The sequence below is a fragment of the Nerophis ophidion genome, linkage group LG26 (assembly GCF_033978795.1).
Source record: "Nerophis ophidion isolate RoL-2023_Sa linkage group LG26, RoL_Noph_v1.0, whole genome shotgun sequence".
In the NCBI taxonomy this organism is placed as follows: Eukaryota; Metazoa; Chordata; class Actinopteri; order Syngnathiformes; family Syngnathidae; genus Nerophis; species Nerophis ophidion.
In genome coordinates, this window is record NC_084636.1 from 18,874,243 (window position 1) to 18,891,521 (window position 17,279).

At 42.7% G+C, this 17,279-nt stretch overlaps 1 protein-coding gene across 1 annotated transcript in view; it reads left to right on the forward strand.

Annotated features, from left to right (window-relative positions):
• The window catches only part of si:dkey-21p1.3 (collagen alpha-1(I) chain), a 99,361-nt gene that overhangs the window by 49,536 nt on the left and 32,546 nt on the right, over positions 1-17,279 (forward strand). Inside the window, exons 17-25 of the mRNA XM_061887784.1 lie at positions 9,329-9,373; positions 9,454-9,507; positions 10,123-10,167; positions 10,310-10,363; positions 10,441-10,548; positions 10,617-10,670; positions 10,735-10,788; positions 10,992-11,036; positions 11,122-11,175. Coding sequence (XP_061743768.1) covers positions 9,329-9,373; positions 9,454-9,507; positions 10,123-10,167; positions 10,310-10,363; positions 10,441-10,548; positions 10,617-10,670; positions 10,735-10,788; positions 10,992-11,036; positions 11,122-11,175 — 513 coding nt within the window. The remainder of the gene's footprint in view (positions 1-9,328; positions 9,374-9,453; positions 9,508-10,122; positions 10,168-10,309; positions 10,364-10,440; positions 10,549-10,616; positions 10,671-10,734; positions 10,789-10,991; positions 11,037-11,121; positions 11,176-17,279) is intronic.

Here is a 17,279-nt window from a genome sequence, read left to right on the forward strand (position 1 = left end):
TACTCAATAGAAAGAAGTGGCGAGCCGTACATTTACCACCGAGGCCTTCATTGATGTTCAACTTCAATGATTACCTCTCAAAATACCCTAATTGATGTCCCCACATGACCATTGCTGGAGAAATACTAAACAGAAACACATTTATGCACTACTGGCCATTGAATCATCTCAATAGTGTACAAAATGGGTTATTTTCTGGCGCATTTAAAAATCAATAAACCCGCATCAGCAATTAAAACATGTCTAATGTGGTACTGTCAAAATTAAAATAGCAAAAAACACATTCAAAGTGATAAAATAAAATATTTGAACTCACAATTTGCCAGTGGTACAGCTGATTCGAGTGGAAATGGCGGGCATTTCCCCATTTCATCACCACAATAGCTGAGCTAGCTTCCGGGGTTGGCTGACATTGTCCCACAAGAGGTACCGTATTTCCTTGAATTGCCGCCGGGGCACTAATTAATTTAAAACCTCTTCTCACTCCTACGCTTAAAAAAGGCATGCGGTAAAAGTAAGCATGCGCTAATTATTTTAAAACCTCTTCTCACTCCGGCACTTACCAAAGGCATGCAGTAAAACAATTATTTTGATGTAAGCTTGGAACTTAAATCCTACTGAATAGCTCTTAATCTTCTTCCCTTTGTGCGATTTCCAATTACAGGTATTGAAATCAGCCTCCTTCATTTTGAAAATGATCACAGGGGAAGTGTCACTCGTGACGTCAGGAGTTTGAACAGGCGGTAATACTAAGCATGCGCTAATTATTTTGTCAAGTGAGTTTGACCCGGCAGTTATTCAAGGCAGGCGCACAATATATGCCCTGCTGCAATTCAAGGAAATACGGTAGTTTCTCTTAAAATATCCTTCTTTAAAATGGCCTTGCAATTAAAAATCTGCCGCCTAATCCACATTTTGTTCTCCTGCTCTGCTTGCCTGGTATGGCGACGGCGCAACACTTCCTGCTTCCTGCAAAATTGAAACTTGTGAATGGATATTAACATAAGGCTACTTAGAGAGGCTACTGTCAACAACTTGTGGTCTGATTGGCTATCGCAAATGTCTATCAACTGTATGTGTTCTCAAATTAATCCGCTAACAGTCCCAATGAATATCCAATCACAGGACATGTAAATGTCACGTTCAACGTGAGGCCATCTTGAAGGCCTTACTGACAACAACTTGTGATCGGATTGGCTATCGCAATTGTCTATCACCTGTATGTCCCCGCTCACTTACAGTGCGCGGACGTCCGCATTGTTGATTCTGAAGGCCTCGGGCAGATTATGACAGCATGGCAACATAAGATATCTGAATTTGATTGGATACAAACTCTAAACTAAAAACAACTTGCACTGGAAGGAGCATAAAATACAAAGTAACATGAAGACAATATGAATACTTTGAGATATTAAGGGAAAGTAAAATATAAAATATATTTTTTATTAAGATCATGATTTCTGGTTATGTTAGACCAGCAGAGAAGGCCTTGCTGGCTCTCATGGCCCACCACCAGTCAAAATACACTGTACTAAATTAATTGCATTAATTACCTCCCCCAGGACGTTAGATAATCACTAGGGTTAGTCGGTTGCTTAGTCACTTGCTAAGTTGGTTGGTTACTCGTTTGGTTAGTAGTTGGTTGGTTAGTAGTAACGTAGCTCAAAACTATGTGACAATTTTCGATTTAACTTTTAGAAAATGTCAGAAATTGGATAAGCAACAAGTGATTAGGTCACCGTTTGGATTCAGTTGGGAGATAGCCATATTGTACTGAGCAGCCAGTATGGAATCATGTGTACGGCCACGTTGCAAGTTCCAATCTGATTGTATGGCCAATACCACATTTTTCCTTTTTGCCAAAACTGGTACACGACAATTATGCAACAAGTCAAAGAAGAAGCAGAGCAGGCTAGTGGAGTTAATCTTCTGAAGCAGGGGTTTTGAATATTTTCCAGGCCAAGGACCCCCAAATTCTGCATTTGAATTGGAAGGTCAGCACCACTTTTGCACACCTTATCATCTGTCATCATCGGCGGTCACTCGAACGAGTATGACGATCATCCTGGTAGGGGTGTATCCCCTTATGGTGGATGCCTGTGCGTGACTTAGTTTAACGTGGGGAGACTGGTGCACAGACAGTCACCACACGATCCTTGACAGAATCAGGTCAGGGTCCAGTGGCATGGAGTCCAAGACGACTGGGGACCCTTTTCTGCTGCAGCCTGCTTCCACCATGGCAGCCGTTGTGGTAGTTCTACCATCTTCCGCCATTGAGGTCTTCACCGTATCCCTGGCTCGGGGGCAGTCAGGTACTAGGCCTTTGCCATGGGCCACCTGGGGCAACAGTAATAAAAGGGTTAACCTCCTACTGCCCCAAGACCCAATAGAGGAGCCACTGTTTTAGTAGATCATACGCAACAGGCCCACTCATAGTACACACAATTTTTCAATTTTCACTAATATTTTTGCAAGTGTTTTTTGGATCACAGAGGCATAGTAAAAAAAAAAAAAAGGAACAAATTGAAGCTAAAATGGGTGTAATTTTATTCTCTTTCAAATATGGCATTAATTTTGACTTCCATCTCACACTGCTGCATGGAAGACATTAAGTCGTTGTGTCAGGTGTAGTTGTAGTCGTGAGCAATCTAACTCGAAGCAGTAATCACAGAGCATCAGCCTCACGCACACAAGCTGTGTGGCGTACACAGTCAACTGTCAACGACTTCTTTGTGTCAGATTGATGCTAATATATTGTGGTGTCTCACTCAAGAACCGCCTGACAGGTAAGCACCTCACAGGGGAGGAGCCAGGGCATGGAGGCAGAGTGAAACCTGGAAGACAACGCCCCAGCCTTGGCCGCATCATCGAGGGGCGGTACATCCCACTCTACCTTCTCAATCAGCCTGAAGTGCGACCAGCTGTGCGGCCAGGCGGGGCCCAGCGACAAACCTTTAACTCTGCCTCATTCAGGTCTGGCTCTCCTCTGTGTCAAGGCAGGTGCATCAGGCGGTGAGTTGAGACATCCACTATTTTGGACAACACTGGTGTAATGTTTTACTGATGTTGTGTCTCTATTGTTTTGTAGGCAATCACCTATGACATTTAAAAACGTGTGCTGTGTGAAGAACTGGGAGCCCCGGACGGGAGATATTTATGTTTGACCACTTTAAGTTTGATTCTTCCACATCCTGCCCTTCCTAAAAAGACTTTATATAATAAATACCCTGTTTTTGGCTTGCTGCAAAACCGATCCTGTGTCTTGGTAATAGTCAGGGTACCATGTACGGTGGAGAATGCAGGTACTCTGATTCTCGTCAACCTCAGATAATGTCACACACAGAAGCCCTAAGTGGTTTGTCAAAAAGCCAAGCTGAACTGCAAGGTGCAGTACAAGAGCTAGTAAAAAAAAATGCTAAAGATGTGGCCATTACACTGGCACCCGCTGAGGTGCCAACTAAATTATCCGGAGAGGATGATGTGGAAGCCTACTTGGAGCTGTTCGAGCGCACCGTGACCCGGGAGAAGGGGCCGGTAGAAAAATGGGGATCAATACTGGCACCTTTCCTCACTGGAGAAGCCCAACGTGTGTGCAGCGACATGGCATTGGCGATTGCTCGAGACTTCAGGAGACTAAAGAAAGCCATTTTCGCCAGCCAAGGGTGCAGTCTACCTGCCAGGGCCCAACGATTTCACAACTGGACCTTCCAGCCCACCAAACTGTCACAAACCCAGGTAGCCGCACTCCTCCGCATAACACACAGCTGGCTAACGAGCGAAGGCAAGCCCCCATCCATAAACCGACTGGTGATAGACCGCTGTATCCGAGCCTTGCCGCCCGATTCACGAAAAAATGCCGCACAAGTCCACCAACTGTGGAGCAGTTGGTGGCCTTATTAGAGAACCACCAAGTGAGCATGGAAATGCTGAGAGCCACCCGGATGGAAACGGCCAAAGCCCCCGGGGAAGAAAGGCTAGGCCGCGACCGTCGAAGAGCGCCACCGTCAATGCCACCGTTGGCGCCGTCCTTACCCCGACCTTGGGGTACTGCCCCCGAGAGACCCAGTCGGCCCCCACAGCAGAAATGTTATGTGTGTGGACACCCGGACCACATGTCTTGGGCGTGCCCGGAACACAACCGTGATGTCTCAATGGCCACGGCACCCAGCTCAGATGCAGGCAAACCATGCCTCCACATGGGGAGTGAACTATGACAACATGCCAGCTTTCCGGTAAAGATTGGGGGGACCGATGCACAAGCATTGCTGGACAGTGGGAGCGCTGTGACCCTGGTATACGCTGACTTGGCCGCACCTCTCAGCAAGGACACTGTCCCATTGACGTGTGTACATGGAGATGTCCGCCAGCATCCGGTAAGCCACATACACATTCAGACACCCCGAGGTGATGCACTGGTACCAGCTGGAGTAGTACCAAACCTTCCTGTTTCACTACTCATCGGGTTCGACTGCGTACTTTTATGCCGCCGGAACAATAGACTCAAAAGTATGAGACCGCTTGCAGCCTGCCCCGCGTCTATGCCCTCGTCAGAGTCCCCACGGAGGTGACAGCTCGGCTGAAGAGGAGCGACGGGAGAGCAGGAAGGAGGAGAAGGCAGAAGAGGAAGGGGACCCCTTTGTGGAGTTCCCCGTACTAGAAGAGAGCGTCAACCCACTGCCCATTGGAATGATCAGAACCTCAGCTGGGCCCGACAGCAAGTCGTCGAAATTGACGGACAGAAATGTCACCATATTTTCTGGTTAAAAATGGCCTTCTGTATATAGGGGTGCTAACTAAGGGCGGGGACATAATGGAGCAACTGCTAGTGCCAAAGTCTCATATCTCCCGAGTGCTTTATCTTGCCCATTCTCACCAGCTGGGAGCTCACCTAGGTGTAAAAAAGACGTATGACAGCACAATAACCCGCTTCTATTGGCCCGGTGTGAAACGAGCCATAGAAGACTTTTGCAAGGGCTGTCCCGAATGCCAAAAGAATGCACCTCGACCCACCTATCGAAACACCTTGGTACCGCTCCCCATCATCGGCACCCCGTTCTCACGTCTGCAATGGACATCGTTGGACCACTCCCAAAGTCAGCCAGAGGACATTGCTACATACTCGTAATACTAGACTATGCCAACCGATATCCTGCGGCTGTACCATTACGCACAGCCTCAGCCAAAGCTATCGCACACAAACTGTTTATGATGTTTAGCCGAGTGGGAATTGCAGATGAGATTTTAACGGACCAGGGCACATGTTTCATGTCACAAGTGCTAACCATGCTCTACAAATGGTTAAAAGTAAAACGCATACGAACCTCTGTATATCATTCTCAGACAGATGGCCTGGTGGAACATTTCAAATCTACGTTGAAAAAGATGCTAAAAAAAAGTAGCCGACAAAGACGGGAAAGACTGGGATCACCTCATTCCATATGTCCTCTTTGCCATCAGAGAGGTGCCACAGGCGTACACTGGCTTCTCTCCCTTTGAGCTAGCTTATGGCCGACGTCCCCGAAGCGTGCTGGACATTGCAAAAGAAACCTGGGAGAACCAACCCTCGCCACACTGCAGTGTGATCGACCATATCGCCCAACTACAAGCCCGAGCTCGCAAAATCTGGCCCATGGTAAGGGAACACATGGAAAAAGCCCAAAGAGAAGAGGCAAGAACGTACAACCGAGGTACCACACTCCGAGAGTTCCTAGTGGGGGGAAAAGTGCTGGTATTAGTACCGTCCAGTGAATGCAAGCTCTTGGCCAGATGGCAGGGGCCGTAGTAGATAATTGAGAGGATGGGGCCAGTCAACTACAAGGTAAACCAGCCAGAAAGGTCACCAAATTTACCATGTCAATATTTTGGAAAAAATGGCACGCGGCCGAGCCGCTGCCACCTGCTTCTTTTTTAACTGCACCCTCTTCCCAGACTATTCCCCAGGTACCTATAGGAGAGGACCTCTCCCCGTCACAAAAGCTGGAGGTGAAAGAACTTCTGGGACGGAAACAGGATCACCTCTCGGAACTGCCAGGAAGGACCAAGATGATCTACCATGACATTGAAACCAAACCAGGAAAAGTGATACGACAAAGGCCCTACCGAATTCCAGAAACCAAACGGGCGGCTATAAAAGAGGAGGTAAAGAAAATGTTGGACATTGGAGTAACAGAGGAATCCCATAGTCCATGGTCAAGCCCAATTGTCATTGTCCCTAAAGCAGACGGGTCCCTAAGGTTCTGTAATGACTTTCGTAAATTGAATGCGGTATCACTGCGTGATGCTTATCCCATGCCCAGAGTAGATGAGATGCTAGAGCGACTGCGCCCTGCTCGCTTCGTCAGTACCCTGGACCTGACCAAAGGCTACTGGAAGGTGCCGTTGACGGAAAGGGAAAAACCAAAAACGGCTTTCTCCACACCCGAGGGGCTATTCCAATATACTGTCTTGCCGTTCGGAATTCTTGGGGCCCCGGCAACATTCCAGAGGATGATGGACAGAATACGCAGCCGCCTACCTGGATGACATTGTAATTCGTAGCACCAGCTGGTCTCTCCATCTCCAGCATCTCGACGCAGTCCTAAGAGCCCTCAGACGTGCAGGACTGACTGTCAAAGCCAAGACGTGCCGAGTGGGTCTGACTGAGACGGATTACCTCGGCTACACAATAGGAAGAGGCTGCGTGAAACCCCAGCCCTGCAAAGTGGAGCGCATCAAGGAATGGCTCTGCCTCTTGACGAAAAAGCAAGTTAAATAATTTATTGGCCTGGTATCATATTATCAAAAGTTTATTAAAAATTTCTCTACGATTGCAACACCGCTGTATGAACTGTCAAGGAACAAGCTGCCCCATCATGTCATCTGGATGGCTGAGGCCGAGACCGCCTTCCAGATGTTGAAGAAAGCCCTGTGTGAAGAACCAGTGTTGAAAGCCCCCGACTTCAGTCAACCGTTCATCCTCCACACTGACGCCTCAGGCACAGGCATTGGAGCCGTGCTCCCCCAGCTCGTGGACGGAGAAGAGCACCCAGTGACATTTATTAGTACGAAGCTCCTTGAACCATGAGCGAAATTATGCCACAGTAGAAAAGGAGTGCTTAGCAGTCAAGTGGGCCATACACCACCTCCGCTACTACCTATGGGGTAGGACCTTCACCTTAGTGACAGACCACACCCCCTTGAAGTGGATGTCCACAAATAAGGACCGAAACGCTCGTGTCACACGCTGGTTCCTAGAACTCCAAAATTATAATTTCAAAGTGGAATATCGGCCTGGGAAAGCAATACCACATGCAGACGCCATATCCCGGCTCTACGAAGAGGACAAAAAAGCTCCCGGACCAACCGGCAAGCTTAGGGGGGGGGGATATGTGGTGTCTCACTCAAGGACCGCCTGACAGGTAAGCACCTCACAGGGGAGGAGCCAGGGCATGGAGGCAGAGTGAAACCTGGAAGACAACGCCCCAGCTTTGGCCGCATCATCGAGGGGCGGTACATCTCACTCTACCTGTTCAATCAGCCTGAAGTTCTACCAGCTGTGCGGCCAGGCGGGGCCCAGCGACAAACCTTTAACTCTGCCTCATTCAGGTCTGGCTCTCCTCTGTGTCAAGGCAGGTGCATCAGGCGGTGAGTTGAGACATCCACTATTTTGGACAATACTGGTGTAATGTTTTACTGATGTTGTGTCTCTATTGTTTTATAGGCAATTACCTATGACATTTAAAGACGTATGCTGTGTGAAGAACTGAGAGCCCCGGACGGGAGATATTTATTTTTGATTACTTTAAGTTTGATTCTTCCACACCCTGCCCTTCCTAAAAAGACTTTATATAATAAATACCCTGTTTTTTGCTTGCTGCAAAACCAATCTTGTGTCTTGGTGAGAGTCAGGGTACCACAATATATTTACAGACATTTAAATCTGTGAATAATATAAATACATACAATTATTTAAAAAAATATTGTTTTAAAGTGTCTTAAGCCAAAAATGTTACGACCCCCTTGCAGTACCTTCAATCCACTAACATAGACCACGGTTGAAGACCACGGTTTGACAGCAGGCTTTTCAACTGGTGTCCCATGGGACAAATGATACCGATGTGTATTTCTGGTCTTGTCACCCTCCCCCGAGCAGAAGGGCGACACGGCAGTGCGGCTGGGTCAAAAGAGACATCGGGGACGCTTTGCTGAACAAAAAGTTGTTATACAGGACTGCAGTATATGGAGGAGGTCAAGTCAAAAAATGAGGCACCCCTAACTTGGAGGAGGCGAACCACAGTCTTATTTTCCTTCTTTCTCTGTCTGGGTGTGTGTTAATTCAGGAGAGTACAGGGGACGGCGTGACGAAGTTGGGAGATTGGCCGTGCCGGCAACCTGAGGGTTCCTGGTTCAATCCCCACCTTATACCATCCTAGTCACGTCCGTTGTGTCCTTGGGCAAGACACTTCACCCTTGCTTCTGATGGGCCCTGGTTAGCGCCTTGCATGGCAGCTCCCGCCATCAGTGTGTGAATGGGTGAATTTGTAAATACTGTCAAAGCACTTTGGGCTCCTTAAAAAGGGGTAGAAAAGCGCTATACAAGTAAAACCATTTACCATTTACAACCTGACCATGTAAGGAGATGTTCCTGTGTAAGTGACTGGGAAGGCAACAAATGTATACCATAACTTGTAGGTTAACCTTTAGGATAAAGATGGAGTCTCTCCTCCAGGATAGAGCTATCACTTTTGCATTCCGAAGTCTGAATGTATTGCCTCTTCTCGTGAGAGTTAACTCAGAGTTAACATACAAATGTCCAACTAAGGCTCCTTAATTTATTATGGGCTCAACTATTATTTCCTTAACCTGGTGGTTCGTTTCACCATATGTAGAACATAATATGAGTGAATTAATTCACTTCAATACCAAACTTTGGACAAACCAAATCAGATTGCTAAAAACAAAGATGATCTTTATGCAGTGGGACCTTAGGAACAGCATAGTGCTCCAGTGGTTTAGAGGAACTTGGACCATAACATATTGCTTGTGTTTTAATTTATGGCAAGCCATTTTGTGAAGTAAAACTTTAAAGTTATGACAGATCCTTGCATTAACATTTTAGTGTTGTTGCTCCCAGACACAGATTCAATCTGCAAGGGAAAATAATATATCCTGCTCCTGTTCTCCTTTCCAGTTTCTCATGAACTCCAAAATGTAAAAGTTTTAAACAAGTGTCTATACATTTCTGAAATAACCACCTCTGTAATTATCCCCTGCCGTTAAAACCCCAGCTGTCATTACAAAATCAGCGCGGTACACACAGAATTGTCTTTTTTTTTTCTTTTTCACTTAGGGTAACCCCGGATCTTTCGGACCCCCAGGTCCCAAAGGAGAACCTGTGAGTATAATAAAAAAAACAGCAAAAAAGCAGAACATTTAATTGCTGTCGTCCCCTGTGGGTCACTGTGCCTTCATTAGGGTGGTGCAGGGGATGAAGGAGACATAGGTGAACCTGGACCCATTGGTCTTTATGTAAGTCAACAAGGCGTACAATATATACTTTACATATTAGAGATTGACCGTTTATTGACCGGGCCCTTCATTGGTATCAGTTTCTTTTTATTGTTATTTGTTTTTTCTTTGCAACAAAACTACATGCTGGTGTAGTTGACAACGGAAACATTCTTTCTGCCAAAATTCCCAAATTAGTGTAAATATATGTACAAACATACACATATTATATAAGTAACGAAAATTCAGAAAGATATTGTGTCAGCCAGCTTGAAAAACGATAAGCTATGTGAAGAAGCCCAGAATTGTTTTTATTCAAATGTTTGCAATATTACTGTGATGTAGAGAAATCCCATATTTTTAAAAAAATTTCCCTTGAGATTTCCAATATTTTAATATTGATGCTCCTCTGACCCTAGTATTAAACACATGTAATGAAGGTGTTTGTCATACCCCTGATTAAATTAACCACAACATTAGCATTGCATTAAACATTTAATTATAATTTTTACTGCAAGTGAATATGGGCTCCAAAAATCGTTATTAGCCTAATAATCAGCAAGAAAACATATTGGTCAATCTCTAGTACATACATTATCAAATGTCTCACTACAGATTTTTACTTTGATATTTCAGGGAGCCAATGGGAATCCAGGAATGCATGGACCCTCAGGTGATCCCGTAAGATTATTTAAAGCACTACTGGCTTCAGCTAAAATGCTTTCCTCTACATTACATATCATTTTGAAGTTTTGTTAATTGGCTATTTAACCTCATTTCTAAAGCTATGGTGTGGTTTCTCTTGTACTTGTGTCTAACGCAGGGAGCTAAAGCAAAAAAGGGTGAAAAAGGTGATGCAGGTTTTAAGGGAGACCTGGTAGGTCCTCGTTTAACAATGGAAACTTGACAATGATAAAGATTCGATATCCTTTGTTGATCACATGTTATGTGCAGGGACCCCAGGGGCCTCCTGGTAAGTCAGGCTTGAAGGGACGTCGTGGCCCATCAGGATTCGATGGACTTGAAGGGCCACCAGGACCAGCAGGACTTGCAGGACCTAGTGTGGGTACACGTTGATGAAGAAATCAAGAAAATGAAGATGTAAAGAAAAATTTCCTCCAACATTTCAGGGAATCGATGGAAGCATGGGGGAGCAGGGAAAACGAGGCAAAGATGGACTGAAGGTAGGTGCGACCATGATTTAAGTGGTATGCTTTTGCGTGACCTATGACCTATGTGTCTTTATAGGGAGACCGAGGGCAAACAGGGATTCGAGGATTACCTGGACCTCGAGGAGACAAGGTAAGTAATTTAACTGCAGTATCGAACATTTACTGTTAAAATAAAGTAGGTTTCTTAGTCGGAATTAGTCCTTCTGGGGTTTTTTTTTTTTTCATTCGTTTGACAGTTAGGCAACCCACGCAGATGATATGCTTTAAATAAAAAACACATTCTGTGAAGTGTCATTAGTTCATCATATATTCACATCCTGTTTCACAAAAAAGGGTCGCGAAGGTCGATTGGGATTTTCAGGGATGCCCGGACTTTTTGTGAGTATATGAAAAAGACCTGTGAAGTCTTTAATGTCAAATGTAAACTCTTTTCAGTGACTTTGCTTCTGTTTGCTTTATGCAGGGAGAAATGGGAAAATCTGGTGGATCAGGACCAGTAGGAGATCCCGGTATTAAGGTTCCTATCTGTCTAAGCTTATTGTGTTTTCTCCAGATTTAATTTAAAATATAATGTAGCACTTGTTTTACTTAGTATTTTTACTTACATACACATACAACTTATCTATTGAAACATATTCTAACTTTACTACCGTATTTTCCAGACTATAAGTTCCTCCAGAGTTTAAGCCGCATCAGTCAAAAATGTGTCATGAAGAGCAAAAATCTTACATTGAATCTCAACGGATTGAAAGTCCCGTTTATGAGACAGAGTCAACAACGACTACTTTGGGACAAAAAAATGATCCAGAGCCTTAAGTTTTTTAACCGAACATAAGGACTACGAGCTACAAGTTTTAGAAGCTGAGTGATAAGCAGATCCAGTAAGTAGCACTACTGCTAAGTGCTAAACGAGATAAAGACTATGAACATAATAAAACAATCACTTACTGTACAATGTCTGCTCTCAGTGGGATGCAGACTAATAGGAGGTTTGTATTTTCTTTAGGTAAAGAATTCACGTATTTTCTGGACTATATGGCGCACAGATTATAAGGCGCACTGCTAATGACTCTAGTCAGGTCTATTTTCATACAAAAGGCGCATTTGATTAAAAGGCGCATTAAAGAGGTCATATAATTATTTTTTTTCTAAATATAAAACACTTCATTGTGGTCTACATAACATGTAATGGTGGTTCTTTGGTCAAAATGTTGCATAGATTGTTTTACAGATCATCTTCAAGTCGCTCTCTGACAGTCGCTTGAAGATGCGCCGTTTTGTGGTCGGTCTTATTTACGCGGCTCACCTTCGACAGCGTCTTCTCCCCGTTATCTTTGTTGTAGCTGTGTAGCATTAGCGTGCAAGGATGGGAGTGGAAGAAGTGTCAATAGATGGAGCTAACTGTTTTAATGGCATTCAATCTTTACGTAAAAGGGAACATTATCACCAGAACTATGTAAGCATCAATATATACCTTGATTTTGCAGAAAAATTACTATGTTTTTTTCACCGATTTTCGAACTCTAAAAGGGTGAATTTGGCGATTTAAACGCCTTTCAATTGTTCGCTGTCGGAGCAATGACCTTTCACCCGTGACGTTACAATGGGAAGCAATCCACCATTTTCTCAAACACATTACACACACAAATCAAATCAGCTCCGTTATTTTACGTTTTTTCGACTGTTTTCCGTACCTTGGAGACATCATGCCTCGTCGGTGTGTTGTCGGAGGGTGTAACAACACGATCAGGGACGGATTTAAGTTGACTTACGTGGAGTGTGCTAATCAGACATATCAATGGTCACAGCATGCTAATTGATGCTAACATGCTATTTAGGCTAGCTGTATGTACATATTGCATCGTTGTGCCTCATTTGTAGCTATATTTGCATCCAGCCTTTCCCTCCACCCACATTTAATGCCAAACAAACACATACCAATCGACGGATTCAAGTACACCAGTGGTCAAAAGATTCGAAAGTCCCTCGTTTGTTCTGCACATTTTACCGACGATAGCGATGGCACAGAGATGTGTGGATATCCTGCGACACTCAAAGCAGATGCATTTCCAACGATAAAATCAACAAAATCACAAAAGTGAGTTTTGTTGATGTTATTGACTTATGTGCTAATCAGACATATTTGGTCACAGCATGACTGCCAGCTAATCGATGCTAACATGCTATTTAGGCTAGCTGTATGTAAATTTTTAGCTATATTTGCATCCAGCCTTTCCCTCCACCCACATTTAATGCCAAACAAACACTTACCAATCGACTGATTTAAGTTGGTCCAGTGGTCAAAAGATGCAATCGTTGGTTAGAAGGCGATCACCGAATAGCTTCAATAGCTATTCGCTCCATAGCTTCAGTTTCTTCTTCAATTTCGTTTTCGCTATCTGCCTCCACACTCCAACCATCCGTTTCAATATATGCGTAATCTGTTGAATCGCTTAAACCGGTGAAATCCGAGTCCGAATCCGAGCTAATGTTGCTATATCTTGCTGTTCTATCCGCTATGTTTGTTTGCAGAGGTGTGGACTCGAGTCAGACTCGAGTCATGAATTTGATGACTTTAGACTCGACTTGACAAAATGTAAAAAGACTTGCAACTCGACTTTGACTTTAACATCAATGACTTGGGACTCGACTTAGACTTGAGCCTTTTGACTTGACATGACTTGCAACTTTCCCCAAAACCCAACGATTAAAAAGTTATTCAGGAGGGCTCCGTATCTTCCATTGTGTATGCGTGTTTGTCAGCGTGTGTGCGATGACAGCCTGTGCGCTACCTGTCAGAACAACAGCCAATCAAATTACATCCACGTTATTTTCGTCACACAGCATTCATCCAATCAAATTGCAGGAAAACCAAGCAGAGCTGCTCTCAAACAACAGAAGAATAAGTGAGGAAAATTATGCCATAAAGTGTTTCGCTCGGGTATTAAAACTACGACTTGGTCAACAAAACAGGAAGTGCCGTATGCAAATCATGCGGTTTGAAGATTACAGACGGAGACGCAACAACTTCCAACTTCGTTCGACATTTGAAGGTGCACAAAGAAGGGTACGTTTTGAATGTAAGCTAACGTTTATTGGCTGAGTAACGTAACTTTTATTTGTTGTGTAGTTAAATCAGTGAGGCTGTAAACTCACTGCTAACGTTATAACCATAGACATCTTATAAGTAGACGCAGCATCGAGCGCTACTGCCTGTTGCCGCTGACGTGACGCGCGGCCGCCATCTGGGAGTGGTGATCCGCTCCACTCAGGGCAATTCCTTTGGCAGGAGCAATTAACTGTCAGCACATTTAATTCATATTACCTCACTGAATACCACTGATATTCACGCACTTTTTTGTCATACGTGTAATTATGACAAAGGACACATGTCTTGGCGTGTTCATAATTTGCTTAACAGTAATAGAATATTCTTATATGATATAAGTGACCAGACGTCTGAGATCAAAACTGGGAATATAACCCCAGAGAAGGGGGGAAAAAAACAGTCAGCTATTTTTAAATTAAAGAAACAATATGATTAGGTTATATATACATGCGTATATCCTACATAAACAATGTATGAATACATTAGATATCTATATATCTTACGGACCTATAGACCAGTGGTTCTCAAATGGGGGTACTTCAGGGTATGCCAAGGGGTATATACATGACATATTTTTTAAATATTCTAAAAATAGCAACAATTCAAAATCCTTTATAAATATATTTACTGAATAATACTTCAACAAAATATGAATGTAAGTTCATAAACTGTAAAAAGAAATGCAACAATGCAATATTCAGTGTTGACAGCTAGAATTTTTTGTAGACATGTTCCATAAATATTGATGTTAAAGATTTCTTTTTTGTGAAGAAATGTTTAGAATTAAGTTCATGAATCCAGATGGATCTCTATTACAATCCCCAGAGAGGGCACTTTAAGTTGATTACTTTTATGTGTAGAAATCTTTATTTAAAATTGAATCACTTGTTTATTTTTCAACAAGTTTTTAGTTATTTTTACATCTTTTTTTTTTTTCAAATAGTTCAAGAAAGACCACTACAAATGAGCAATATTTTGCACTGTTATACAATTTAATAAATCAGAAACTGATGACATAGTGCTGTATTTTACTTCTTTATCTCTTTTTTCAACCAAAAATGCTTTGCTCTGATTAATGGGTACTTGAATTCAAAAAATGTTCACAGGGGGTACATCACTTAAAAAAGGTTGACAACCACTGTTATAGACTTATACTCTGTTGCTGCAACAGCAGAGAGTTTATTCTGTCTTGACACTTTGTATTTATATTTTCTATTACATTCTTCCCTTAAATGATCATCTTTACAGTGATTGTTTTGTATGTATTTTTCATGTATGTTGCTTTGGATAAAAGTGTCTGCCAAATACTTAAACATATATAAACACCTGAAATTCTTTATCTCAGCTAAAACCACTAATCTGTTGCACTGGATTCAGAATAAAACCAAATTCTGTCTTACCCAACAAAGTTAGTATTTGAATATTGTTACTTGAAGACTTTTCTGTGGTTACAATAAAATGAAAATGCATCATAATTAGTGGCAGCTGGTGAATTTTGTTTTAGGTGGGTCTGTAAGTTTGTAAACCACATACCTGTAGGGGTCATCCTCCCCCAGAAGATTTCTTTGTGATTTTCACATACAAATATTGTAGTTCTTTGCTCCTGCTTAACTCTGTGGTAATATTATTTTCACAAAATACAACCAATAGTATGTTAATGTTAAATCTTACTTGTGAAAAGTAATCCCCCAATTCCTATTTTCAACAGTCCGCTCATTTGAGCAGGAAAACGCTGAATACCAGCCCAGCATGTTTGTTTTATACCTGTGAACTGTCAGTTTAGGCTGCTTGCCGGCTCCTCATCACCACTTCAAGATGGCGGCCAAATTGCTTGCGTCACAGCAGCCAATTCTGCGTCTACTTATGAGATGTCTATGGTTATAACGTCATTGCAAACACGGCAATCTGTTGCGTCCACTGCAGTTCGCTACCTTATTCATACTTTTTGTCAAGTGATTTTTTTTTGAGCAGGGTTGCATGAGGTACCTACACATAACGTCACGTTAGTGAATGTATCACAAACAGTAACGTAACGTTAGACGGCGGTCAGCAGCACCGCATATTTTAGCCACCTACAAAAAGCCAAACATAGTCAAATAAAGGTCAGTTAAAATGTATACTATACTAAGAATATGTGTACATATTCCATAGAGCCCTGACATCTAAAAAGTACAGCACTGTTCATTGTTATGTTCATGTATTTGTTATGTTTTTTATGTGTACGCACACATAAACACATATATTGTGTGAGGTGAGATCAATGAGATAAGGTAAGAACTGGATAGAAACTGCTGTGGAACTAGTTACAATGCAATATTCCATGGAAATACAATGTTAACACTTTTGTGCAAATAAGTACAGTTGCACTTGTTTTTTTAAATGTGTTTATACTGTAAAGGAATGAGTTAGATGTTTAGAATAACTGGTTAATAGTGCTATTATGAAGTGCAGTGTAAGCACAGTTTTTTTTAATAATAAATACATGCAGCGTTTTAAAAGCATACACAATCTGTGTACATATATTAGTCTGTGGTTAAAAAGACTTGAAATGACTCGAAACTCAAAATGCAGGACTTGGGACTTGACTTGAGACTTCCCAGTATTGACTTTGGACTTGACTCGGGACTTGCCTGTCTTGACTCGGGACTTGACTCGAGACTTGAGGGCAAAGACTTGAGACTTACTTGTGACTTGCAAAACAATGACTTGGTCCCACCTCTGTTTGTTTGCATTGGTGTCACTATGTGACGTCACAGGAAAATGGACGGGTGGATTTACAGATAGCAAAAATCAGGCACTTTTAAAGCCTTTTTTCGGGATATTCCATGATGGGTAAAATTTTGAAAAAAACTTCGAAAAATAAAATATGCCACTGGGAACTGATTTTTATTGGTTTTAACCCTTTTGAAATTGTGATAATGTTCCCCTTTAAATCAGCGACGGAGCAGCATCTCCTCATCCATCTGACCGGAACTCTAATAACTAAAGTTCTTTGGGTGAAATTTGTAAACCCACTTAACTGGTAGTTATTAGCGCTTCCATAGAGAGATATGTTAGCAATTTACACTACTTTATATTAGAAATGGCAACAACAGAGGGTGAATGCCCCATAACAAGAACATAGTGGAAAAGAAGAAGCTTATCGACTACGGAATTGGCACGGACTACGGTGGCGGACATGCGCACATTTTCAGGACTTATGCAGATCTCCAATACATATCAGCAGGTACCAAAAGGTTAGAAAAGTTGTTTTTGCATAATATTGTGAAACAAAATGCCGGATAATATGTATGCTAATGGGTGCCATTTTGGGTCCTTATACACACACACCATAGAAATACTTGTATCTCTGACTACGGTAACCGTATTGGGCTGACAATCCATCAAGCAGTGCGGATTCAAAGTCGTACTAAAACATTTTGACAGATTTTTGAGTGCCGTGTGTAATTTTCTTTATTTTCAACGGAACATTTAAAGTTTTGGTGTTGTTTACTGGCATCATATTGCAGTCT